This window comes from Varanus komodoensis, unplaced genomic scaffold (genome assembly GCF_004798865.1).
Source record: "Varanus komodoensis strain SLA01 unplaced genomic scaffold, ASM479886v1 scaffold41, whole genome shotgun sequence".
Lineage (NCBI taxonomy): Eukaryota > Metazoa > Chordata > Lepidosauria > Squamata > Varanidae > Varanus > Varanus komodoensis.
The window spans coordinates 8,561,791-8,589,342 of NW_025335954.1; the positions used below are offsets into that span (position 1 = coordinate 8,561,791).

Here is a 27,552-nt window from a genome sequence, read left to right on the forward strand (position 1 = left end):
CCTACCAAGGGAAATTGGGGCTGCCCAGGATTGAATTAAGAGATAAGGTGGTGAGAAAATATGTGCAAGAACTGTCCAAGTCTTTTCTGTATTTAAGGTCAAAAGGACTCCTAGCCCAAACACCTCCCCTGGATATTCAAGTGCATCCGTTCAAATCGGGAGATTGGATCCTGGTGAAAGGGTGGAAGAAGGAGAAGTTACAACCTGTGTGGGAAGGTCCTTACCAAGTCATCCTAACAATTGAGGTGGCCATTCAAACAAGGGAGAAAGACTGGACTCATCACACCCAGGTTAAAGGACTGGTACCTGAACCTGTTCACTGGACGGCCCATGCTCATCCAGATTCACTGAAACTGACAGTAAAAAGGAACCTGAATGTTTGAATGGTGGGGGGTGGGCAGTGTGGGTTCTGTGTATGGTAATATGTTTTTCCATACTGTATATATTCGGAAGTGAATGGTCGCAAATACTGTGCCCTCAAGAGGAGGAAAGAAGGGCTGAAGAGATATCCTTAAACGTATTACCTGATGTGTTGGTTTTGTGATTGTGCATGCATTGCCGAGTGTTGCTATTGCAGTCATTATCCGGATTGTACTCCATATCATAGGGAGTGTTTGGAGGAATGTGATATAGTAATAATAGAAGATGTGCATCCTGAGTACTTTGAGGAAAAATCCAGGAATTAAAGACACATTATGTTCCTGCTTAAAGGAATAATAGTGCTGGCCGTAATTCGGATAAGTGAGAGCCTGGAGATATAAGAATATGCAAATCAATCGGACAGATATTTAGAAAAGGCATGTGTGGACATGCCCCTATAGGGAATCTGGGGGTTGATGTTCAAGTGAGATGTGTAGAGGAAATCCAAGAAAAAGTTTCAGGGGTAGAAGAATTAAGAGCAGGATGGAAGGGAACTTGCCAATTATCACAAAAGAGGAGACTTAGGAGAGAGGTTAATAATCAATGTAGTGAATGTATAACCACCACTTGACAGGGTACCAACATAACACAAACTCTTGTATACCACACACAATATGACTGTAAGGGAAAAAAGGACAGTGTAAGTATAAGGACACAGAATAGAGCACTTGCCAATCGAATGGTAGAACAGAATGTTATGACCCTAAGACGTCCAAACAGGAATGGGCATTACAAATAAGACTACATTGAGGCAATGAACCCTGGCAGAAAATATAGCTCAAACTTTAGGTGCCAAGAATTGTTTTGTGTGTGGAGGAACGAATATGGGAGAAAGATGGCCTTGGGAAGCCAGAGAAATAGATCTAACTAATGTAACCAATGTAAATATAACTTGGAAAGACCAGGAGCAACGAGGGACATGGATTTTGACCACTTCCATTATAGGAAATATCTGCTTCAATAGAGAGAAAAATAAAGGAAGGTTTGATACTTCCTTGGGAAATTTGGTGTGTAAAAACATGTTAACCACTAATGGGACAAGAGTAGAATGGTGGAGTGGGACAAACAGATCAAAACCCAGAAACCCCTTTGAATCCATTAGTAAGCTGAAAAGCTTATGGGAAAATTTGAATGATGAAACTACAGAATGGGATGCCCCAGATGGCCTTTACTGGATTTGTGGGAAAAGGGCTTATATTAAGTTACCGCGTGGATGGGAAGGAACATGCACATTGGGGACAATAAAACCTAGTTTTTTGCTCCTCCCTATCAGTAGAGGAGAACAGTTAGGAATACCTGTGTATGACGAACTGGGAAAGAGGAACAAACGAGGCCTGCAATTAGGTGGAGGACAAAAGTGGAAAGATGATGAATGGCCACCTGAAAGGATAATACAGGTGTACGGACCTGCGACATGGGCTGAAGATGGGATGTGGGGATACCGAACTCCCATTTATATGTTAAACAGAATTATTTGATTACAAGAGGTAGTGGAAATCCTAACTAAGGAAACAATGGCAAAGCGGGGGTAGTGCTGAGCATTGGGGAAAGAAATGTATATAATCTCATGTATGCTTTGTGTAAATTGCTCTTTGTTCCTCAGGCAACTGAGACTCTGAGCCAGCCTTTGCAAATGCTTCAATAAAGCTGCTTGTGCCTGCCCAGATCTTGTCTCACAGAGTTTTGAATCTCACAATTATAATACAGTAATAATAAAGTAACTGCAACTACAGGAGAATCTCTCTGTGTGTGTAGATATACAGTATTGTAAAAAACAAATAAAAAACAGTTGTTAAAACTCTAGAACATTGAGTTAACATTAAGCCTAACATTAACTGATGATGATGATGATGGAGATGGACCTGGTGCTGGAGGGTCAGAGTTTGATTGTGCTGCTGGAGGTGTGGGGTGGGGGTTACCACTGGAGTCTAGGGTTGTAATGCTGTGCAATTAAAAGCCATAAATACTCTTATCTCTAGGGAACTATGTGGCCACTGAGAAATGTGTCACCAAACACATTGCATAGTTCCCTTTTGGTAGAGTGGTAGAGGTACAGATTCACTAGAGATATTCATGGCTTTTTGTTGAAGGTATTCACATAGGGTTTAGGTCAGTCCATGTGTACGGGTTGTTTGTAACCTATGGACTACCTGTAGTATGTTCCCCTGTCGGTCTTTCAACATTCCTAATTTAGGTTTGAATTTCCCTTTGATTTCTTGAATCAAAGTCATTTTCTGGGAAATCTCTTTTGTCCTTTCTGTTTTTTCCTCTTCTATTTCTTTGAAATCATTTTAAGAGTTCTTTTTGTCTCTACAAAAGTTACATTCAGGATTCTTACCCTATTTCCAGTATCTTCTGCTTTTCACCTCTCCTTAACAATTGTGAATGTTTTGTCCATCAATTATCTATGCTTTTTATTTTTCTGTTTGTTAATGCAGTCATTGTCACACCAATTAAAAAATGAACAGTAACCATCTTCTAATCCCAAGACCAGCAATAATTCTGGCATAGAAATAAGACACAGAGTGGAATTACTTTATCTTTTCTCTGTATGTTTTTAACTCCTTCAGCTTTCTCGATGTCTCAACAGGGCTACTATAATTTATAGCAACAAGAAAACCTTACCATATCAATGTTTTCTAACTTACCACTCACCCGACTGAAAGCTCTGTTTTCAATCATAAAAAGTTGCTTTGGTGACGACTCAAGTGTGAATAATCGAGTCTTTTTTACTTAGCTGGCAAAAAGTGCGCACATCTACTTTGCTCCTAATTGTTCTCCTTAAGATACAGAGTCTTTCAGAAGCAACTGCATCCAGACAGCTGCATTCAACTACACTAATTCAGGCTTTGTCTTATCTAACGGCTTAACAGGAGGCCCAGCCAATAGGATGGTGGCTTTTTGAGGAACTTTGTGACATCATTGCAACAAACTAACCTGAATATTGTCATAGTGATGTGAGGTTTAAAAGTAAACTTGCAAATGAAAGGAGCTGTTTGGATACTCGGTTATGCAATTTACTTTCTTAACCTTGGTCTTTCCAGACAATCAATTTATTTCCTAGTTAGTGGGCAGTTGTAAACCTCTAGTTGTGGGGGATTTGAGGATTTCCCCACCAAATGTTTTTTTTCTTTAGCCTTCTCCAGCAGGTATTTTGGACTGCCATGTGGAATATAGCTGATTGAGTGTCCCAGAAACTATTATGTTTTATGTTTTCCACTTATGTTTTTGTGACCAATAGAATCATAGAATAGTAGAATTTGAAGGGGCCAAGAAGACCTTAGAGTCCAGGACCCTGCTCAATGCAAGACTCCAAATTGAAGCATCTCTCTCTATATAGGCTAGTGGGCAATATAGAAATATAGTTAATATTGGTTAAGGCTGATGATACCATGACTGATAACTGCACTTTTTTGTTTACACACATGTATTCTATGTGGGTATACATTTTTTTTTCTTCAAGGAAAGGCGTGGGGGGACCCAGCAGCTGGAAAACATGGGGATGCAGGGAGTAAAATGCTGCTTGGATTTGTATTCTGTTTGGCCCCAGATACTTAGATTTCAGATGGCCCAGTGAGATTGTTAACAGGGACTGGGCGCTGTGACTCTTTTATGCCAGTGCTCTGTAATATGCATTGGTTTCCACCTGTTTCAGGGCTGGTATTAATGCCCTGAACAGCTTGGGACCTGGTCATCTAAAGGATTGTCCCCTCCCATATATATCTGCCCAGATTCTGAGATTCTCTTCAGAGACCCTCCTCCATGAGCCTCCACCAGGTGAGATAAGGCAAATGACTACGCAGGGGGAGAAGCACCCTGACTGCGCAATGGCCTCCCCAAAGTCACCTGCCTGGCACCTCCACTGCAGTCTTCTCTTCACCAAGTGAAGATCTTTTTCTTTCTGCAGGATTTTAAAAGTTGTTTTTTAAAAATATGTGTTATGTTTTCAGATTTGCTCCTGCAGGTGGCTTTTACACTTAATATAAAACCATTAAAAGTTTAAAAGAAAATTAAGTTTCATCATGATGCATTTTCTGTGAACTACCCAGAAATCTCTGCCTACTGAGCTCCTTAGAAATATAGACCAACACATACATGCAGTGTAGCTTGACCTATTAATTTCTTCCCGTCCTTCAGCTTTTAAAAGGCACAGACACCTAGAAGGATGGGTGGTCATCCTAATAGCCATGCTTGGGCAGAAACTGCAAACACTGTGGCATGAAGAGGTTTCCTGCAACAGAACAAACTGAACGTGATCTATAGAAACTTTGCATTGCACTGGAGCTGCAGTATCTATCAGACACCCCTGCCACAGGAAGTCCCAACCCGAGAGGGGAAGCTGCGTTCACCATTACTCAAGGGGAAAACTGGTGCAGTGAAGCTTATTTGTGGCTGGAGGCCCAATGAGAAAGTAGCAAGTGGTGCGGCAAGCTGGGTGTGGCTGTTGAATGGTGCTCAGGCCTCTTGCCTCTCTCTGAATTTTTTGCCTTGTGGTGCTCCCCTTCTGTACTTTGGAATCTTGCTTCAACTGAAAACAAAGGGGCCCTAACAGTTGTGCAGGGAGATGTCTCTGCCCTCAGTGTACCAGCAGAAATTTGCAGAGAAGCTGACGATCCTCAATGAGAGGGGCAAAGGAGTCCTCATTCGCATGTACAATATCAGGAAGGTAGGCACAGATCTTAGCCCTCACAGGTCTTCATGTTCTCCTGGGAAACTGGCTGATGCTTCGCCCTGAGAAGGAAATTATGGGATCTGGTGGGGTAGAACAGGAGTGGGGAGCTGCTTGGTACTTTAAAAAAAAAACTGGTGGTTTGGAGTAAAAGGGAAGGATCATTGTTTTGGCCGCAGTTGTGGGAAGGTAGGGATCACAATTTATGGTGACTATTCTTGCTTTGAAATAGTAGTGGTGCTCAATTTAGTAAGCAGATCTCCTGCTTTGATCTTGATTGTGAGAAGGTGAAGTCTGCCCCTGTGCCCTCCAAAAATTGGGCTAGGAAAGCTAAGGAGGTGATCAGGGCTCCCCCAGGAAGTGCTTGTAGGTTGTTCAAAGAGAAGGCTTGCATCATGCTTGGGGTGCTTATTTAGCCACTTCTGCCCTGTCTCAAGGGTCCCTCTTCAAGGCCTTCACATTTACCACACAGCCACCTTTAATGCCTCAAACTTCACTATGGCTTGGACTCTGCCCCGAGCACATTGGCTCTCCCTCTTTGTCATTCTCCCATGTGGTCCTCTAACTTTCTTGGTTTTGTGTTACTTAATACACATTGCTTGCTACCTGGGTGGGGTACAGGTCTCCCTGTCTGACCCTATGAAATCAATATTAACAAGGCAGGGGAAATGTGATAGTAGCTACCGAGTGGCCACATTTGTATTCTACTTTTCTTTCAAGGAGTTTCTAGAAACTTACACAAGATTTTCCTGTTGTACATTCTTAACAACCCTGCGAGGTAGGCTAATTTGAGAGTGGGGAGAGAGAGAGAGATTGGACCAAAGTCACCTAGTGACACTCATGGCTGGAGGGGGCTTTGAACTTAGGTGTCCCATTTCAAGACCAGTTCTTCTGTACATTCGGTCTGGTAATTGTCCTGAACTGCCTTATTCTAGGCACCACTTTATCTGGTGCCTGATAAGAAGGCCCGGGGGGTGGGGGGGGGGAGGAAAGAAATGTCACTGACTGTCGCTTTACAGCCATGTAAGCCGTGCTAGCAAATGCAGAACCACCACAAGCAAGCAGCTGTTTCCTGTTCCTGTTGTGTGAAGGTGCTTAAGGGTTCCTCTTTTCTCAGCCGCAACAGCAGCTCACCCTGCTGTGGCTTTAAAGCAAATTATCAGCAGGGCCCTCTTTCCCCTTCCTTCCACCCTGTGAGGCCTTCACGGTCACTTCTGTAGTAACAGCAAATGGCTTTGGGTACCATCCCGCCCAATGGTTGCATTTCACATTGCTCAAAATGGCAGTAGGGTGTTGCACAAGATTTTAGTGGGTGTATATGCGTGTCCACATATGTGCAGTTGAGGGGATGTCTATTAGCAGTATGAACAAGAAGGTCCATAGTATTGAGTGATCCCAGTGGATGGCTCTGTCACTCTCGTTTTGCCTCACAGTCCCCCTTGTTTAGAGTTTGAGATTGCAGAAAGAGTGCTGTTCCTTTAATTGCCATGTCTGGTCTTCCGCATGGGCAATTCCCCAACAGGGTAGGATAATTTAAGCCCCAAGTGAGGACTTGCCATTAACTGACGCTGTGCAAAACGCAATGGTTTGACAGATTTCTTTTTTTCCTCTGTGGAGAGAGAAGGAGTTGCAAGTTGAAGTGTGGATCTGATGTAGGGTTACACATTGTAGTGAGTGGGCCTGGCACTTGCTCCTCACTTTCTTTGTGAGGGCCTGTGTTTTTGGATTCTGAAGAGGAATCCATGGAAGAGATGGGGAGGGCAGGAACCTTTGAAACTCCATCAAACTCTGCGCTGAGTTTCCTAGCCAAGCATGAGAGCGGATAAGTTTTGGAAGAGATGCTAGGTCAGGAGAGTGGGGAGAGCCATTGTTTTGCCTAAGATGAGCTACCCAGTGAGGGGGCTTGTTGCTGGCTGGCTTTCCACCGGTGGGAGCTACTCTGAGGGAGCTACTCTGGGGCATGAATGAAAGGGAAAGATTGGGGAGATGTTTCCAGTTTGGGCTCTGCACTCTTTTTAAAAAATCTTTCTTTTCTTAACATAAACAAATACATAAAAGAGAATGTGAAACAAAGCAAACTAAACTGAACAGAGCAAGCTAGAATAAACAAAGTGAACAAAGCTGCCAAGAGAATTTTAAACAAATGCAACCTATACATTCAGTCCTCCAAATCTGTCTTCCTGTCTTTCAGTGCTTTATGAGAGTTTAACAGAAATCATTAATCTATACAACAGCAAATCTTCTGATCACTTCAAACTTGCTACTGCTTTGCTTTTTCTTTTGCAAATTCCCCTCAACTCTCATTAGTCATACCAAGCATAATAAAATTTCCATTTATCATTGAATTCTTCTAACGGTCTTCTGTTTACATAGTTAACTTTGCTATCACAGCATATTCTGCTAGTTTATTTCTCCACAATTGTTGGGGGCTCCAATGATTGCCATCTAGAAGCAATTGTGATTCTTGCTGCATTCCAGAATGATTAATTTTTAATGATTAAAATTAAGTGATTACTTAAGTGATTAATCACATAAATTAAGTGATTCTTAATTTCAGGATGTTCTCAGAGGACATACTCCTTTCTCCTTGGAATTCCTGCCCGCCCACATACCTGCTCCTTAATCCCAGCCCTTTTAACAAACTATTTTAGTGGTGCTTGGTCACTGGATTGACATAGCCAGAGCTCACTTGACTAGAATTCAGCCTTAACTGTGCCCAGGGTGAGTTCTTGTTCTAATTGCAAGCCATGTTTCTGTGGTTGTATGCACAGTGATATCTTTTTACTACTGAATAGTTTCAGTGGACGCCAGACTGGGCCCTGGAATTATTTTTTTTAAAGAAAACATTGCGCCACCTGTGACCCATCAGGCCAAACTTAAGTTGGGCCAAACTATGATGGCCCAACAAAAATGCTCTAAACCTACCTTGCTGGGACTGCAGTTACAGGGACTTGATAAGCAGCCAGCAGGTCTAAATGAGCATTGTCCTAGATGACCGCACTCTCAGTTTGTGCTGGCCTGCCCTAGATGACTGCACTCAGTGCCCACCCAGAACCAGTCCATGTTTCATCAACTCACAGAAGCTCATTTTGTTTGTTTGTTTGTTTATTTAAAGTTTTTGTATGCTGTCCCCTTGCTATATAGCCTCAGGACGGCTCACACAAATAAATATAATACAAATACAGATAAAACCCGGAAACACTCTGGCTGCACAATTAAAACCTATAAATATTATATGTTGTTAAAATATTGTTTGAATAAAAAGGTCTTAGCCTGGTGCCAAAAGACAAATAACAATGGCGTCAAGCGGACCTCTCTGGGGAGCGCATTCCACAGATGGCGCGCCACTGCAGAGAAAGCCCTCCTCTGGGTACTTTGCTTCCTGATGTCTCTCACGGAAGGCTCCCAGGGGAGGGCCTCTGCTGCCGATCTCAAGGGGTGGGAGGACAAATATGGAAGCAGGCGTTCCTTCAAGTATCCAGGTCCCAAGCCATTAAGGGCTTTGTAGGTGATAACCAGCACCTTGAATTGAGTCCGGACTTCAATGGGGAGCCAGTGAAGCTGGTAGAGGACTGGGGTTATGTGAGAGTAATGCCCAATCCCCATCAGCAACCTGGCTGCTCTGTTTTGCACCATCTGAAGTATCCGGACTGTCTTGTTTGTTTGTTTGTTTGTTTATTTATTTTTCAATTTATATCCTGCCTTTTTCCTACCAAGGGCTCAAGGCAGCTTACATTGCCTCCTCCATCTTATCCCCACAACAACCACCCTGTGAGGTAGGTTGGGCTGAGAGTCTGTGACTGGCCCAAAGTCACCCAGGTGGCTCCATGGCTGAGCGGGGACTAGAACCCAGATCGTCTGAGTCCCAGTCCCATGCTCTTAACCACTACACCACACTGGCTCTCTTCAGGGCAGCCCCATGTAGAGCGTGTTACAGTAGTCCAATCGGGAAGTAACTAATGCATGTGTCACTGCCACTAGGCAGTCATCCTCCAAGTAGGGACGCAGCTGATGGATTAGCCGAAGCTGAAGGAAAGCGCTCCTTTTGAGTGTCATGTAGGTCTGTTTTGGGGTTTCTGAACCCAAGGTGAAGGTGACCCCTCTTATTGGATTAACTTAAGGTGGAGGTCCAAATAAACCCTCTTGGAGCAATTTGCTTCCTCTGTGCACCCAGCCTCAATTCACAGAACCAGGTTATACTGCTAAAGCTCTGTAGTCTGGATTGGAAATGCTTTTTGGGAATGCCTTTCTATACAAATTTATTTCACCATTGAAAAGGAGATGCCAGGATGCAGCTGATAATTTTCAGTATTAGCTGAAAATAAAATCCTGTGCCATCAGTAATGCTGAGCACGACAGGAAGATGTGGAAAGTACAGGAAAGCAACTGGAGTTATAGGTGCAGAGCACTGTAGGAGGGGGCATCTTTAGGCACCTCAAAGACTAGTGCAATCACTGTAGCATAAGTATTTGCAAGCAAGAACCTACTTTATCACATGTGTGAAGTGGGCAAACCTCTTGGCTGTTCTATACACACATGCAGTGCTTGGATTATGTGGGGGGCTTTATGATGATGATACTGATGCAACTCAGCATTGCTGAGTTGTAAGGATCACAACTAGAAAATGCATCTGAAGTGTTTTGATCATTGGAAGGTGTACTGTGAATGTGAAGGATTATGTAACTGATCATTTCCAACCCCTGACCTTCTCTGGTCAATTTTTGGTAAATTGTGACCTCTGCTGAAAACTTTATCTAAGTTGGGTTGGTTGTCATTAAAAGCAGGGGGAGACTTTCTCTTGCCCCTTGAGAGCTACATGAAGCAGTCCAGAGAGATGGGGCAATACTGATCCAGGAGGAGATTAAAAGACTATAAAGCTATATGCTCCCTAAACAGCTTTTGCTGTTAAGACTAGTGAGCTCACAAACCAGGCATCATGAAAAATTCTGGGGTTCACCCCTCTATCTCTGCATAACTCACCGTCATGTATAATGGAAGGAGGATATTCTCCAGGTCCTGCAATTGGTCTGACTATACTGAGCGAAGCAGGCAAGTAACCTGTTGAATGTGCACACGTGAAGGTGACTGAGCACGGCTTTTGTTTTATCTTTGCAGACATGCTTAGAACCTCAGGCCAAGCCAGCCTTCTTGACCGAGAAGAGCATGGAGTCCTCCATCAAATATATCTACAAGAAGTTCCCAAACTTGGACATACGGAGTGGCACGGTGAGACCTGGAGTTAGCCTGGGGTGGGGAGCAAGGCAGGTCATGCTCTCAGTAACAGAAAGCTCAGTTTGTCCCCTTCTCCTGACCTTGCAGAACAACCAGTGCAATTCTTTCCATGCCAGCCACAGGGGGACAAGAGAGGGGTTTGGAACCCTGGTTCCCAGCTCTAAGTTTGTAGCACTGTTTCTTATCTTAGAGCGGGGAATCCGAGCTAATGTATAGTCCTCCAGGAGCCCCAGGATCATTCTTTTGTGTCTCCTAAGGTTAAATTCGTTGCTGTCACAACTCATAGTACCAGTAGATCTGCCTGCATTACCTTCATATAATACTGTTACATTCTCTCCAATTTTCCTAGAGTTCTTTCCCACGGACTACCAAGCTTAGTTATAATAATTTCTAGAGGGGAATGTCTGTTTTAGCAAGTATCTTGTGGCACCTTAAAGGCTAACCAATGTATTTTGGTATAAACTTTCATGACTGGTCCCCAAAAGTATATGACAAAATAAATCTGCTAGTCTTGCAGGTGTCACAAGGCTCAGTTATTTTTGGAGACTTAAGGTAGTTCTGTTTGGATGAGAGGGCATATGAGATGTATAGAGCTTTGTGTAATGTTTGCTTTAACTGCAACTAGACAGACTGAATATAGTGAAAGCAAATATACCTCTATGAGCATGCAATATAGTCTGCACTAGAGGGTATCTTATGTAGCCTTCCAAGGCTGCACTGCTGTTCTTATGTAATTCCAGGAGCTAAAAATGGTATGCCTTATGGCTCTCCCATCTCCTTCTAGTTCAAGACCTGCCAACTGCATTTTCTCCTGTTTTTACCCCTGCCTGGTAGAGGTGATGTTCTCCACAGCCTAACAGGCATCTTATACATGACTCTCAATAGCTCCAGCTATCCGGAGGCCAGGATGGTCTGTTGATGTTACATCACAGGGAGCTAATGAATAGGATATGATGTCTTTTCATGGCGGGGATCCTGAGTTAGAACAGGATGGACTATTAATGCTTAGTCTGCCTAACGAAAGAATCTCCTATCATATCCTTGAGCCAGTAGCATGGAAAGATGCCTACCAGATGACAGTTCCTAGTAGGATCCCTGTAACATAGTGCCCCTGTATAACCTTATTTATTTGATTCATAACAATTGAGCTTCCTACTTGAAATTTCAAGATGCTTATGGACATGGAAAATATTGTAAGAAGAATCAGTATGATTTTAAAAGCTGTTAAGCAGAGCACTTCTGGCAGCAGAGAACTCTCCAAAAGCTGCTGTAAAAAAGGGATTTTAAAGCACCATTGGAAAATCTGTCATGTCAGGCTTTGGTGGACCTCAATGTTTGTCCCAGTTCAAGAAGAAGGCATTTGGTATCATGGATAGTGAATACATTGAAGGGTCTGCAATATGAGCTGCTGGTACCTCCGCAAAAGTTGATATCCAGAGCGGGCATAGCTGATGTTACAGTGAGGGTTGTGGACTGGGAGAGTGGGGCTTGTGGTTGGAATGTAAAGCTTGCAAACATCTGAGAAAGGACAGTGCCAGCTGCAGAGACAATAGATTATATCTAATTTTTATCATGTTCCAAACCTTTCTAGCCTTTCTCAAGGAGAAAAAAAGCAACAGCTCAGCTTCATCAAGGCAGGTGAATCTGCGTACTTGTAACTTGCTGAACAGGTTGTAAAATTAATCACAGTCTTAGCGTGCAATCCTCATTCCCTCTGACAGCTCTGTTGAGAGGGACTAGGGTGGAGCATGAGTGCTTCTCCACTAGCAGACCAGGTGTGTCTGTCCTGGTAGGAAAGCCCTGCCAATGGAGAGCTATTTCTGGCATTTTGAGGTGCCACATCCAAAATGTGATGGATCTGCTGGGTCCAGAGATGGGCAACAGAAATGACCCAGGGTTTGAAAACACTGCCCTATGAGGAGAGACTGAGACAACTGGGTATGTTCAACCTGGAGAAGAGAAGACTGAGGGGGGACATGATATCCCTCTGTAAGCACCTCAAAGGCTGTCACAAAGAGGAAGGTCAAGATCTCTTCTTGCTGATAGAGTGTAGGGCAAGGAATAATTAAGTCAAGTTGCGACAACCCAGATTGAGGCTGGACATCAGGAAAAGCTTCCTCACTGTCAGAGCAATGCAGTAGTAGAACCAGCTGCCTAGAGAGGTGGTGGGCTCTCCCACAGTAGAGACATTCAAGGAGAAACTGGACAGCCACCTGAGTGGGATGGTGGAACTTGGTGTCTTGCACCAGCAGGGGGTTTGACCCAATGGCCTTCCTGCTTCTTCCAGCTCTACTATTCTATGGTTCTATGATGCTGTGCTGAATCCAGAGAGCCCCGTTTCCCTCAATTATAAGCTCCTGGAAGCTCATGTAGCTCATTTCATGCCACCTATTTTGGGGTTCCTCCTGTGCTCACTGGGATAAAAATAGATTAACTGGGCTGAAAGAGTTGGGAAGTTGGTCAGGCTTAGGAAGTGGCAGGGGGTCTACCACTTTGTGTCTCTTCCCCATTAGGATTGCTCTGGGCACGACTATTTGTGTAATCGTTTTTCACACTCCTGCTCCCTTAGTTCGATAGGAGTTTATCAAATGACTGAGGCAGTCCAAATGCCTTATGTACGAGGAGTAGGCAACCTGGTGTGCTCCTGATGTTTTGGGTTTCAGTGCCCATAAGTGCCAGTTAGTATAGCTAATGATCAGAATACCAGGTTGTCAAGCAGATTCCCACTGAGAAAGGCTGGGATTTGAAATGCATTGGGCTACACACAGCAAGCAGGTGGACTTGCACAAGAAGCCTGATTTTTTATTTTTAAGGGGAAAAAATAGAACCCCATTTGTGTGAATGTAAAGGCCCCAAACCTTCTGAACTTGAAAGATGAAAAAACAAACAAAACACAAAGTCCGTCCTATTTTTGCATGCTAAATTACCAATAACGTTGCAATTCCATTTGGGCAAACCATAGGACTGGGGGGTGGGGGGAATGTGCAAAAATTATGAATGTTTCTGAAAGCAGGAAACAGTAACTCCTATGGTCCACCACTGTTTGTTGGAATGGAAACACTGAGAAATTGCATCACATGTCCCTACTTCTGAGCAAATGTGCACAGGATTATGTTGCAAAGGTGCTATGAGAAGGGTTTACGTTTGGGTTAGTTGATTCAATGAATCAGTTCCCTGAACAAGTATTCAGGATGAGGAATGACAAAACCAACATAGAATGATCCAAGCCTAAACAAGTTAAGCTGGAATGAAAGCTCTCTGTTCCTTGGAGGTTACTCCCTAGTAATTCCATTTAGCATTGCAAATACAAAAATGGTGAACAATTATTTTAAAGGTATTGAAATGCCCTAAAGAAGCAAAGCTAAACTAGGAGTTCTGTGACCAAGACAGGAAGGAAGGAAGGAAAGCCAGCCTAAAGGTAGCCATCCATCACAGTTAGTCCTATAGTTGAAGGTTAAACAGTTCATCTGGATTTATTTTTGTGTGCGTTTCTTTGATTCATTTCTTTTAATTGTTCCTCTTAAAAATTCCAATTTTTTCCAGAAAAAGACCCTCTGAAATTAAAACAAACATAACTCCCAATAATGCTGGTGGGAAAAATCACAGCCCTAGGGAGGTTTTTCCTAGCAAGGGAATAGGAGAGCCCTATATTGTGCCCCAGAAGAATGGGATTGTGATGCACCCACTGCTACCGTTGACTGATTCCCCCTATTTACGCCTCTGTTTGTCATTTCTTTTCAGCAACACTTGGGGCCAGTACACAAAGAGAAAGCAGATATTTTCCGGGCTCTTACTGCCTATTACCAAACCTTTGTGGATGTAATGGAATTCCGGGTGAGTGTTAGCTGGGCTTCAGTGGATTTTGTGGAGCTGCTGCTTCTTATGCATACTCATTTTGATTGGGGAAGGGGTCTCTCCTTTCCTCACCTCTGTGTTGATGGACCAGGATGATGGCATTTGTTCAAGGCCACCTTGTTTCAAAGTTCTTAATTGGCCAGATGCCCTATTGCTGACAGGCATATAGAAAAACTGGGCACAACATGTGCAGAATACATAGGAGGTCTGCACCTGTTCATTGCTTCAACATGTTTTTGACTCCAATCCTATAATGGCTTATCTGGCAATAAGACTCCTGCATAAATCTGCCTAGGATTGCATCATTTTTATTTATTATATTCATATTCCATGTTTTCCCTGCAGAGAACCCATGTTGGTTTATCTAATCCTTTTTGTTTCTATTTTATCCAGGTGAGGTAGTTTAGGCTGAGCATCATTGACTGGCCCAAAGTTCTCCAGTGAGCTTCATGGCTGGATGGAGACTTCTGCATCCCAGTCCAACATTAACCACTGCACCATACTAGCGCACCCTCTATTACCTTCTATTAGTTCTTCTCCTTGTTAATTGTGGCAGCTCAATGGTGATGGATAATGGGAGCAAGGGGTTCCAAGAATTGGTGAAGGAACAAGACATACTGCCCCACTCTCAGTTGCTCAGGAGAGGTCCGGTTTTAAAAGACAAAACATACGGATGAGAAAAGCTGAGCCCTCCTCTCTGGCTCACTTTGCAGAAGCCCGGCTTTCCTCAAGCATGTTTCCCTTAGCAAGAAAACGGTTGGTGTTGGAACCCTGGCAGAAAGCCTGGCCTAGAGCATGCGATATGGAGTGCTGCTTGGCAGGCAGTAGCTGCGGAGAAAGACCCGTTTGCTCTCCTCACCCTCCCATCTTTTTGTCCTAAAACTGGAACCCACCAAACACGTTCTGTGTGACTGGGGCAGCTCTGTCTTTAAATGTTCAGGGCTGCTGCTGACCATCATGATGCTGTTGTGTAGAAGTAGGAAAGAAATAGATGATTGCTCTTTCTCCCTGTGGTTAGGGCAGTACTTGATTCTTCCCGTTTGTTACGAAGAAAGAGGCTTAGGTTTCTCATGCTTGGTCTGTTCTTGCTTATTGCTCCATACTCTGTGGACAGAGAATAGCTGTAGGAGGGGATCATCCACCTTCACCCGTCTTCCCCGTGATTTCAATGACCAGTGAAGTAGGTCCACGAGGGAAGACTTCATCTCCTTGTACCTTGATTCCGTGGGGTTGGGGCTGGTATCAAACCTCAGGTCTGTTATTTAACATGCTAGACATCCTTGAACAAAGTCAATAGAGTTGATTTGTTAGCTTTTGTGGTAAAACTGTATAAAAATCCAGTCCATGGCATGAGGTTTTTTGAAAAGTATGTCACCATCCCTCATTCTACAATTTAAAGCCTGTTCAGAATAAAAACAGAATGTAGAATACTAAAATAGAATTGGAATGAAAAAGTCGTCACAATTGTGTGGATGGGGCATTTGTTAAATAAGCAAAGATAGCAGCCAGATAAATTATCTTGACATTTTTGTGTTTGATAAGTAAGCCAGCTTCTTCAGAAATGAAAGAACAATTTTTTAAAAGAAAAAAAATGAATCGTTCATTTCGGTTGTAATGCTACATACAGTTTACAGTTGAGTACATAATCAGCTAGATCTCTGGTGCCCAAAGACAGAAAAACAAACATTTATCATTGTCATCAAAGCAGTCTGAAGCAAAATGCGGGATGATTCATCAAGCTTTTTGGTGATTGCGAGGTAGGAGAAAAGGAATCCATTTCATCCTGGTTGGTATTTTTAGCCGTCCTTGGTTAAAATTGCAGTGGGATGTCAATGGAAGGCAGGGATTGTTGGGGTTGGGGTTGCTTTAGGGAGAAGCAAGAAGGGAGAGCTATGGAAAAGTGAGCCATGGCAGGGAGTACAATTCTTCTGGATTTTAAGCACTCCTTCTCCATAGTGTACTAGCCTGATCCATAATCCAAGCCTGAGTAAAGGGGTTCCAGACAGGTGATCTTGATTGCTAGGCAGTGTGGCACATTGATTAGACTGTTGGACTAGGACTGGGGAGATCTGGGTTCAAATTCCCATTCTGCCATGAAAGTCATTGGGTGACTCTGGGTCAACCGCTGGCTCTCAGCCTGGCCTACCTCACAGGGCTGTTGTGAGGATATGGTGGAGGAAAGGTAGAATAAAATGATGCAATGCCCTGAAAATACAGAAATCATGCCAAATGCTATAGGAAAAAAGACCCCGGGAAAGACCATGAGTTCTTTAGTATAAGAGCTTTGTTGATGTTCACTTTCTTCTTTAGGACCACGTCTATGAATTGTTAAATACCATTGATGCCAGCCAGTGCTACTTCGACATTGTGAGTGTGATCTGAATAGAGCATGGATGTTTGTTTTTTGTTGGAAATCTGGTGGGCCTTTTTAAAGTGTAAAACCCCGTGCCTGAGGATACAGCTCCATCCAAGTTTAGACAGGAAATAAGCCCTTATTCACAGGATTGCGCCTTGAATGTCTAAGGAATTTCTAACGATGGACAGTTCGTTACGGCTGTCTTGATGCCAGGACCATAGCAGGCACTCTAGAGTGCCAGTAAGGTGGAAGATGGAACTCTGTTGGCCCCTCCTCCTCAAGTTTGTTGAACGTTATGGATTCTTAGAAATATTCTGAATGACAAGAGCGCCAGGGCTTTGAGTATTTTACCCAGGATTTCATTTCATTTGAATGAGATAGATAGAAACTTATGGTGAGTACACACACACACACACACACGTGTGCACTTGAGCATAAATTGATACTTTTATTGTAATGACCTCCCAGAAAGCATAATGCTAACAGGTGGCTTTTATACAAATTTAATACATAAATAAATCATGATTTACAACATTAATAGGTACTGTATCCCCATTTAGCTTCTAGAGTGACTCTTGCACTCTGAAGAAGCTTCTAGAACTTTAAGCTTAGCTTCCTTTCTCCCCAACTATCTTGAGTTGCAATTCTGTCTTACTCAAAAGTGAAACTTACAACTTCATCACAAAATACATGATGGCATCACCTCCTGCAGAGAAGGAGGAAGCAAAGCCTTAATTCCCAAAAGCCAACTAGATACAAACTTCTCCTTAACAAAAGGAAAGATACTTGGTCACTAGTTGATTGGATAAAGTAATCCAGCAGTCCTTTCATAACCCAAACTCCAGCGTTACAACTGTAGAATCTCTGACTGGGTTCAGACATGCATTCAAGGCTTGAATGTGGGTTGAGTGTGGGTTAGCATTTCTGGCCACTATCGTCTGCTTCCTTGCCCAATGGACTTGCTGATGCCAGCAGAAGCCTTAAGCTTTTGCTAATGTTCCCTTAAGCTTTTGCTAATGTTGTATTGGCAGGCACCCTGGGGAAACTGAGGACAGCCCTGCTTTTCCAGCTGTCATCAGCTGGTGCCCTTGGCCACAGTGGCAGTGGGGGGTTTTTTGTTTTGTTTTTGTTTTGCTACTCTGGCCAAGGGACTCTTATTTTCTGCTTGACCATGGTTTAGTCTAGGTCTAGGCTTGAAAGGCATGTTAACTCACAGGGAGTTAATTAATCCCAGAATAAGCCACAGGGCATGTTTCAGAAAGAGTGCTAGGTTTGGATGATAGGTAAACTGACCATGGTTAGTTATAAACCACAGTGGGTTCTCATGTCATGTGAACCAAGTAACTGACTTGGAAGGGCTTCACAGAGATCCTCAAGATCAGTCCCAAAGGAATGATGGGAAGATACAAAGTTTGGATGCACAAAAATTTAGAAAGAAAAGGCAAAGCAACTGTGGAGGTGGGGAACCAGTAGAAGCATGCAGCAGAGGGGAAAGGAGGTTTAACATTTCCAACTGTGCCATCTTTCTGAGCAATCCTCTACTCACCAATGCCACTATTTACTTTGGGAGGGAAATTCTTTTATGAACCATAGCTGAAATGCCTTGAGCGTTGAGCGATTGCTGTCTGAACCGTGGTGGGAATCAGCATGGGTTATACGTGAGATTAGTTTCAGTTTACTTTTTATCAGGGTTTTCCCTCTTTGAACTTTCTGGATTGAACATGGACATGCTCTTTGAAGTCTATAAATTTCTGAGCTTGCAGTGTGATTCATGGATGCCCAAAATGGGGATTGATGGTACATTTACTTTTGAAAAACATGCACAGATATGCTTTAATCAATAGGAAAAGAATGTATATGTCAGAGGTGTCTGCAATTGATCCATGCTTTTGGAAAAATAGGCAGAGATTTTCATGTAAAAAGCAAAACTTGCAATCTGATACAGACTCGCATCAGAATGAGCTCTGAGATGGAATTCAGAGAACTTTGTTCAGCTTGATATTCACTAATTTGCACTTCCCTAAAACCAGCTGACCCCTTAATGGCCAGGAACTAAGGCTTATTTTTAAAGAATTATTGCTTTGGGAGAAAGAGGTTTAGAACCAATGGCTTATTTAAACCTTTCGTTGAAAGCTTAGTATTGAGGCAAATGCTAATCATGGATTGCTATTTGTACATCATGGCACTTTTGTTTTCTGTAGCATGTGAATTATGACTTCACTAAGAATTACCTTGACCTGATTGTTACCTATGCATCTGTCATCTTACTCCTTTCCCGTATTGATGATCGTAAAATCCTGGTTGGTTTGTACCACTGTACCCATGAGATGATCCATGGAAATAGGTCAGTGTCCATCTATCTATTTGTTTGATGGTTAAAGGATTTTAATGGTTTAATTTGATGTTTGATTGTTAAAAGACAAGCCATCTTCTAGCAGAGGCATCCTCAATTAGCCAAATTCAATAATCATTTATCAACAGGACAGTGAGTGTCCAGCAGACACAATTTTTTTGTAGCCCAAAATGCATAGACATGGCAGGTAGACACTGAGGCAGCATTTTTGATGGTACCCACAGCAATTTCTCAAATTTCCAAATGTGTCCACAGCTCCAGAAGGTCCAGAATTTGTCCTAAGAGCAAATCCTTCCAAGACACTGTACAACAAAATGTAAAACTGAACATATAACCTGTTGTTAAAATTTTGACCAAGTCAAAGCTAAGAGTACCATGTATACAGTGACCATCTAGTTTTTTCTTACCCTAAGATTGCCTCCCTAATCCCTGCTGGTGTTCACCTGGTCTTTTCCTAGGGGCATGGAGAAGGAGATACAGCAACATCCCTACCCTAAGCAGAGTAGTTAGGGTTACAGTTAAAAGGCCCTTCTGTGTGATCCACTATGGAAAAAAGATTAGGTTGATGGGCACAAGGGCCTGTTCTGTGGCAGCACCCTGCTTTGGAGCTCTCTGCCCAAGACAGTTATGTGGCCCCTTTCCTCCATTTTAGGTGGATTGTCAAACCCTTGGTTATTTTAAATGGATGGTCTCCACACCTTGTTTTTAATAGTCTTTCCTGTTCTTAATTAGATTTTGGTGATATTTTAAAAGTTTTCATTATATGCTCTGGGGGCACAGTTTGGGCCAATACATAATTAATTCATCAATCAATCAATCAATCAATCTGCTTTCTTTTCTGTAACTTAAAACTCATTGTTTTCATATCTGTTTCTATCATCATTGGCTTTTCTAGATATTCAATTGTTACTTGGTTGTTGTGGGGGAACCAAATTTAAATGTTATGTTTTGTTCTGTGTGTTTTTGTGGTTGTTGCTTTGTAAGGCACTCTGAGTGCTTTGACTGAGGAGCAGTGAATGAATAATGTAAATAAATACCCCCGTCCCCAATTGCTCTTTTGTTTAAAGGAAATACCGATACGCTGCAGTGTTTGGGGACCAGGAGAACGCAATTTCTAGCACACTTCCCTAGGTAGTGAACTTGTGTTTCTTTGGAGTAATATGCAGAACGTAGCTGTATGAATGTTGTAGGTGCCTGTGTCCTGAATTGCTCTGATTGACCCATTCCGTTTTGCCCAGATCTTTACCAGTTTGGGAACTTTTATGAAACCAGTATGTTTATCTTACTTTTGCTAATTTCCTAGACCCTGAGCTTTCTATGATGCCCTGGTCCACCCACAGCAATTATGGAATCCTAAAGGAGTCTGTGTGTGGGTCACGGGGGAAGCCTTGGCAAACACCAGCCTTACAGGGTACTTGCTCTGCCATAGCATTCCCCAGCCATTTTGCAAATTGTTCCCCCTCCCCCAGTTCTTAGCTCTAGCACCCCTACAGTGCCGAAGAAGAAAACCAAGATAATAGCATGAAATGCTGATCTTCCTGGCTAGCTTGATTCCCAAGAACATGGCTGTCCCTTTCCTACTTAGGCTAACCTCCCATTCTTTTGAGGAGAACAAACAATTGTACTGCTAATTTCAGATCTGTGCTAGTGCCTCCTCTGTGCTAAGAAAAATAAATCTGCATAATGTTCTCTGGAGCTGTGGGGGCTTCTGGCAATGGTTTTGCAGTGAACTGGGTGCACATGGTCCAGGAAGGAGGGTGGAAGCTGCTGCTAGCAATCACCCCTGATTGGTTGCTTCCCCATGTACAGTGATGCCAGTTTCCCTCGGCTGGGACAGATGATCCTGGAGTATGAGCATCCCTTGCGCAAGCTGATGGAAGAGTTTGGACCACATACCAAGGTGAGATGTGGCTCCGCAAGCCATTTCATGTGGTGAATCATCTTCTGGTATGACAGATTGTGAGCACAGCTCCTGCTGGAAGATCCCTTGGAAGAAATGCAGTTTCTTCATGGATGCAGTTGTGGAAGTGTGTCAAGCTTGCACATTCCATTGGATCACTGTGCACAGCATGCCATAGCCAGGTGGCCCTATTTTATAGGCCTGGATATTTTTTTAGCAACATGGCTCCTCCATGGGGTTGATCTTGGTCTGGACCTAGAAGCTGGCAAAATGTGTTCTTTCTCAAAAGCTATTCCTGTAATGCAAACTATTTGGGGCTGGCTTGGTTTTGAATGGGCAATGAAGACAGGTCCATTTCACAAAAGAGCTGCTGCTGGTAGAGAAGAAAAGTGCTAGAACTGATTAATTGATCTGGATCAACACAGGCATTTTGGGACTGGAGCTTGAATTTGGGGGCTCTTGTTTTTTTTTTTTTTTATAAATTTTTAATTAAAAATTTAAACTAACACTAAAAACATCAAACATCACATACCTCGGATTTACTGGGTCAACCTCCTACTACATATTTTTTTAACATTCTAAAGTCAAATTCAAATCAATTTATAATAATTTAAAAACATCTCTAAATTTATGCCAAGTCCCGTTTCTCCAGCCAATTATAGAAAGAATCCCAAGTTCGATAGAAGCCAGTATCCTCTTTCTCCTTCAATGATAAAGTCAATCTATCCATTTCTGCGCATTCCAAGATCTTTCTTACAATCAATCCATCGGTGGGCAGCTCCTCACTTTTCCAATATTGAGCAAATGCAGTCCTCGCTGCTCTGATTAGGTGCAGCATCAGATACATTTCCTGTCTGTTAACGTCTTCTGGTATGATGCCTAACAAGAAAACTTCGGGTTTAAAAGCAAAGGGTTTTTGTAATATTTCCTCCATCTATGTATTTTAATCCAATATTTTTTCGCCTTATCACAAGACCACCACATATGATAAAAAGTACCCACTTTATGTTTACATTTCCAACATCTATTTGACATATTTGGAAACATCTTAGCTAATTGACTTGGTGACAAATACCATCTATAGAACATTTTATATAAATTTTCTTTATACGAAGTTGCTAATGTTATCTTAATGTTTCTTTCCCATAGTTTTTGCCACTTTTCTAGTTCAACATTAAATCCAAAGTTTTGTGCCCATGTTATCATAGTTTCCTTAACCTGTTCCCCTTCCATTTTCCTGTCAAGTAAAAAATCATATAGTCTTTTGATAATTTGAATTTGGGGGCTCTTGTGATGAGAATCTGCATTTCAGATTTTGCCACTGTGCCACTGCCCATTCATTTGGATTACCCCCACAAATGAGGCTTGGGAACATACATTTCTCAAGGCAACATGCAATCTTTCCCACCCTTTCTCTCTGTTTATTGTCACTTCCTTTTGAGCTGCTAACATAGACCTCTCTTACCAGGCCGTGAGCAGTGCACTTCTTTCGCTGCACTTCCTCTTTGCTCGTCGAAACCAATCAGCTGATCAGTGGCGAAGTGACCAGCTCTTCAGTTTGATCAGCAACCCGGCAGGCATGCTAGCTCCTGCCAGTTCAGACACGGTGAGTGAGTGTGTGTTTGTAAGAGAGAGAGAGAGAGTTCCAGATGCAGGGCTGCTAGGGCTACCACTTAGAAAGTATTGTGCAGCAATTCTGTCTTTTTTCCTTAATTGATTTTTCATGGAAGGAGTGATGGGAAAGTAGAGGAAGAAATTTCAAATGAAAGACATTTATGACTGGGCCCCCAAAGAATTCTCTGTATGAGGAAGGGAGATGATAAATGCCTTGTCCAAAAGTGTTGAGTGATTATAAAACTGTAGGCTCTGCATTATGGATCAGAGCAATGTCTTTGGAAACATCACACCAACACCTCCTGTGTGTGAAGTGCTGAGCAAGGGAGTTGCGTGTTTCCCAGCTTGCAATGCAGTCTTGTATAGGCCCAAGAAGAAGCCGCATGTGTGGCAAAGGGAAGGAAATTAATGGTTTGGCTCTAGGGAGGCAGAAAAGAAAGCCATTCTTTTTTCCCTCCATTCCAGATGGCCTGTGAATACCTTTCCCTGGAAGTTCTTGAGCGTTGGATTGTGAGTAAGTCACTGCCTTGTTACTTACTGTGCTGCTAGGCTGGGCAGAGTCCAGGCTAACTGCAGATCTTGGAGTCTTTGCTCAGTCAGCAAGACGTTCTCTCCAAAGCATCCTGCTTTTCTTCTGCCTAAGCGGTTGGACTTGTGGGCCATTTTCATGGGCTCAGGGGACATAGGCAGAGAGGTATGTATGCACCATGTACTAGCCCCCCTCCCTTTCCCAAATATGGTACCAGGGTTACCAAATCCATTGCAAGGGAAGGCTGTGGTGTGTGCTGCCTTTGGATGATTCCTCTGGCTCCTGGGAGCAGGGAGGGACTCACTGCTGTGCAAAGCAAGGGAGGTGGTCAGCAGCTCCTTAATTCTGTGCCCCTGCCATTGACCACCTTCTCTTCCTGCAGTTGGTTTCTTGCTGTGCCACAGCTGCTTGGGCTCTACACCAACCTGCCTGGATCTGTGGCGGGCAGCTCTCCGTAGTTCACTCTACATCACTCTGATACGGGATGAAGTGCTTCTTATTCACAAGGTGACGGAGGAGGCCTTCAGCAGTGTCAAAGGGTAAGTGACATGCAGGGGAGAGTTGGACCCATACGGGAGTGCTGCCACATGGATTAGATGGCCATATCTCAACCCTACCCCATTCATCCAATGGGGAAGGAATGTTGTTAGAGAGAGCAGATTACATGACAGAAATGTTGAGGGTTCCTTTGTGCAGAAGAGGCGAGTTGTGGCAGGTTCATGGGTGAAGGAAAGGCCCACTGTGCAGAGGTTGCTTGTTCTACATCAGTAGAAAATGTGGAAGAGTTTTGTACTTGTTTGTGCCTGGTCACTCTTTGTTGTAAATTGCCATCAAGATATCTCTGACATATGGAGACCGTATGATTGAAAGCCCTCCAAAATGTTCTATCTGTGACAGTCCTGCTCAGCTCTTCTAAGTTCAAGGTCCATGGCTTCCTTTATGGAGCCATCCATCACCATTTTCTCTTCCTTTTCTTCTTCTTCCTTTGACTTTCTGTAGCATGAGTGTTCACCCTATGGATACACACAATTGAGTTGGACCATGGGGTCCATCTGGAGCAGCCTTCCCCAACTTGGTACCTTCCAGTTGTGTTGGACTGCTATGCTCATCACACCTGCTGCCTGAAGATGGTGGTAGGCCAAGGCATCTGGAGAGCATCAGTAAGAGCAAGCTGGCCTAGCCCAGTGTTGCTGACTTGGACTGGCAGCAGGTCTCCAAGGATCCAAACCAAGGTCTTTCCAGCCCTTCTTCCTGATAGCCTTTTGGCCAGGATATGCCAGGGATTCAGCTTGGGTCCCTCTGTATGCAAAACACAGAATTTAACTCCAAGGTGTGACTTCTCCCTAAAAGCATGACAAGAGGCTGCGATTCCCTGGTGTGTGCATTCTTCAGTGAAGGGCTTCCCAGGTTACACTGACCATTAGAAGCAATTCTTTCTTTCAACCTCTCCCTGCCTCGCTGGGCAGATGCAACATAAGACATGATAATGTTATGGAGGGGCTGGACTGTGACCTCACTCTTCCTCTCTCCCCCTGCAGCTATGGGAAGCGTGTGGCTGACATCAAAGACTGTAAAGAGCATGCTCTAACACAGAGGTAGGAATGCGTCTTCTCTCCCCCAGTTCCTTTCTTTCTGCATGTCTCATTGCTCTGCTTTCCCTGCAGCAGGAATGTGCCTGCAAAACGTTCCCTCCCCAGCTTCAGGGCAGCCTTTTGTTTCTGGCATGTGTTTCCTAGCCCTGCTTGACTGACATCCTCATCTTCCCATTCCTTCAGTGTATTGCCCCATGGAATTCTTACCACTGTGGTTGCTTGCTCTTGTCCTGTTCATCTGGTATCATCCTGGAAGGGTGAAGTCTTATACACTCTTTCTTGAGAGTAAGCCCTATTGAAATAAGTGAGTCATGCTTTGATTACGCATGTATAGGATTTCCTTGCCAATCTTGTGTTGAAGAGGGATAAAGACAGGTCAACCCTGTTCCTTCTGGGCATCTCCTACCCATTCATTCTCTCTGAGCTCTTGCCATTCAATCACTCCTCCACCTGCCTCATGACTTGCCTAGCTTGCGAGGATGAAGGATGGATATGTTGGGTATATATTACCTCCAGTATCAGAGGCAGGATGCCTCTGAATTCCAGCTGCTGGGAGCCCAAGGAGGAGTGCGACTGTCCTTGTGCTCTGTGGACTTCCCATTGGAGATTTGCAATGCTGGACTAGAAGGGCCTTTGGTCTGATCCAGCAGGGTTCTTCCCGTGCTCCTATGTGAGAGGTGAGTATTGAGGGAAGGCTGTTTGTGCCCGGGATGGTGGTCTCCTGGTGGCTGCTATTTTTGAAAACAGAATGGTAGATTAGAGAGGCCTTTAGTCTGGTCTTGCACTTGATCTTGCACTTGGTGCAATCAAGGCACTTCACTTTAGGCTTGAGAATGGTTAGGAAGAAACAAAAGCACCTGTTTCAAGGATGATATGCTGTTTATTGAATACAGTGGTGAAATATTGGTGTCAAATGTAAACCAGCAAAAGAGAGCTTGTGCCCATCTTGTTGCCTGAGTAAGCCATGGGATGCTTGTGGGCCTCCAAAGTTGTCTGGACAAGTGACACATTAATTTCTCTCCCTGAACCGAGAACCAAGGACAGTGATTCTTGCCACAGATTTTATCAAGTACCTCTCTCCCACTGTTCCACAGACTGTCACAACACACAGGTTCCCTTCCTGGGTGTTGGGAGTGGGGCTGAAGCTGCTCCAGTAAACAGTTTCATTCTCATAGTAAAAGCAACTCTTATCTAAGGAATATACTTGGAGAAAGCAGCTTCAAGGCAATGATTTCCTGGTGCTCTTTTTAACAAGTTGAAGGCCATAAAACCATGGCTTAGCTTCAAAAAACCCTGGGAAAATTTCCCCTATTATCTATTGAAACTCAATAACCACTTGTTCATCATTCATCTGGTAGACAATACATATTCTCGTGTACAACAAAGCCACCAAAACAGGAGAATAGGAGGAGTGCTACAAGGAGCCACAGCTACCTTTTTCCCCATTTCAAAGGACATGATCCAGCATCTGTGAATTCAATCAATAATGTTCTAGATTGGTCTAGTTATTGTGCTAAGAGGTGGTGGCTTTGCCTTACTATCTAGCACCTCTTGAGTACCCTGTCTCCATTCTAATTGCAGCTTCTGGCATTATTCTCCCTCCCTCCCTTCCTCCCTCCCTAAAATGCATTCCTTACAGAACTGATCGGGTGAACTCTTTTGATGCTGTGTCACTTGGTGCTTCTGCCAGTGACTGAGGGAGTGGGTGAATTTTCCACCCTGCACAGAAGGCTTCATCAAAAGATGAGGAGCGGCTCTTTGTCACTTGAAAAGTTTGTGTGTTCTTACTTTCATTTACGTTGATCTGATGGCTGGAAAAATCATGTGTGAGGCCCAGCAAAGCAACACATTCCACGGGGAACTTGGCATCTTCCTGTCTGAACCCTTTGGTTGGTGTCTTCACAGTGGGCAGCTGCATCGCGGCCGGCGTGCTTTCCTGAGGAATGCTGTGCGGGAGATGGAGGCCATCCTGGCCAATGAACCAGGGCTGTTGGGGCCAAAGGTAGGTGTGGAAAGGAGATGGGGAGCAGCCAGGAAAAAAGTGCTATGTGCAGCAAGTAACAGGTGCGCAGTGAGACTCTCCTAGCATGTGTGATGTCCGTGAGTTGTACAACTGGATAAGTGCAAGTGTGGATGGGTAGATCCCTGCAGAGGGTGCAGTTGTTTGCAAAAGTGCACATGGGGCAATGCACCCGTATGTGAGGGTGTGTGTGTTTGCATGGGCTTGTATTTCTGTCTGGCTTGATTTGCATGGAGTTATACTTTTTCAAGTTTTGATGCCAAACCACAAGGACTGGGTGGAACAGGGGTGTGTGTCTATAAATACCAAGAGTCCTGTGGCACCATAAAGTATTAACAAATGCATAGTGGCATAAGTTTTTGTGGATTACAATCCATTTCATTAGATGTATGAGGTGTTTTCCTGAGTTAAAAGTCAACAAATACATGTGGTTAGAGGCAAACGGGAGTGGAATAGTAAACAGCGGCAGTTTACCATAATGGTTGGGCTGAACATGGGAAGCACCAATGATGAGCTGGTGATTGAGCTCATGGTGGGTATTTTGCTCCCTCCCTCCATCTTCCCCCTAGTTCCTCCCAGTAGGAAAATTGACCCCACCACCGAAAGACATGATTGCAAGCCATTTCTAGCTTGCTGCAGCTTGTCCCAAGATCATGCAAACTGGCTGAGAGCTGGCTTTTGTAATCCCCTTAAGGGGCAAGCACAACCTGCCCCTTAAGGGGCAAAAACAGGTCCTGCCAGACAAACCTTGTGGAATTCTATGACAAGGTTTCGAGATGACTAGACAGAGAGGATGCAGTGGATGTGGTATACCTGGATTTCAGCAAGGCCTTTGACAAAGTGCCCCATGATATCCTGGTGGAGAAACTGAGGAGTTTTGGGATACACCAAAGCACTGTCCCGTGGATTAGGGGATGGTTGACTGACCGAAAGCAGAGGGTAACCATTAGTGGGGAATCATTGGGATGGTGGCCAGTGACAAGCGGGGTCCCCCAGGACAGAGCCCTGGGGG

At 43.7% G+C, this 27,552-nt stretch overlaps 1 protein-coding gene across 1 annotated transcript in view; it reads left to right on the top strand.

The window, feature by feature from the left end:
• Positions 1-4,830: 4,830 nt before the first annotated feature.
• The window catches only part of NCKAP1L (NCK associated protein 1 like), a 76,532-nt gene continuing 53,810 nt past the window's right edge, over positions 4,831-27,552 (top strand). The window contains exons 1-11 of the mRNA XM_044443207.1: positions 4,831-5,086; positions 10,205-10,315; positions 14,063-14,155; positions 16,487-16,543; positions 18,734-18,876; positions 20,695-20,785; positions 22,254-22,391; positions 22,865-22,913; positions 23,311-23,467; positions 24,467-24,523; positions 26,426-26,522. Coding sequence (XP_044299142.1) covers positions 4,985-5,086; positions 10,205-10,315; positions 14,063-14,155; positions 16,487-16,543; positions 18,734-18,876; positions 20,695-20,785; positions 22,254-22,391; positions 22,865-22,913; positions 23,311-23,467; positions 24,467-24,523; positions 26,426-26,522 — 1,095 coding nt within the window. The 5' untranslated portion in view covers positions 4,831-4,984. The remainder of the gene's footprint in view (positions 5,087-10,204; positions 10,316-14,062; positions 14,156-16,486; positions 16,544-18,733; positions 18,877-20,694; positions 20,786-22,253; positions 22,392-22,864; positions 22,914-23,310; positions 23,468-24,466; positions 24,524-26,425; positions 26,523-27,552) is intronic.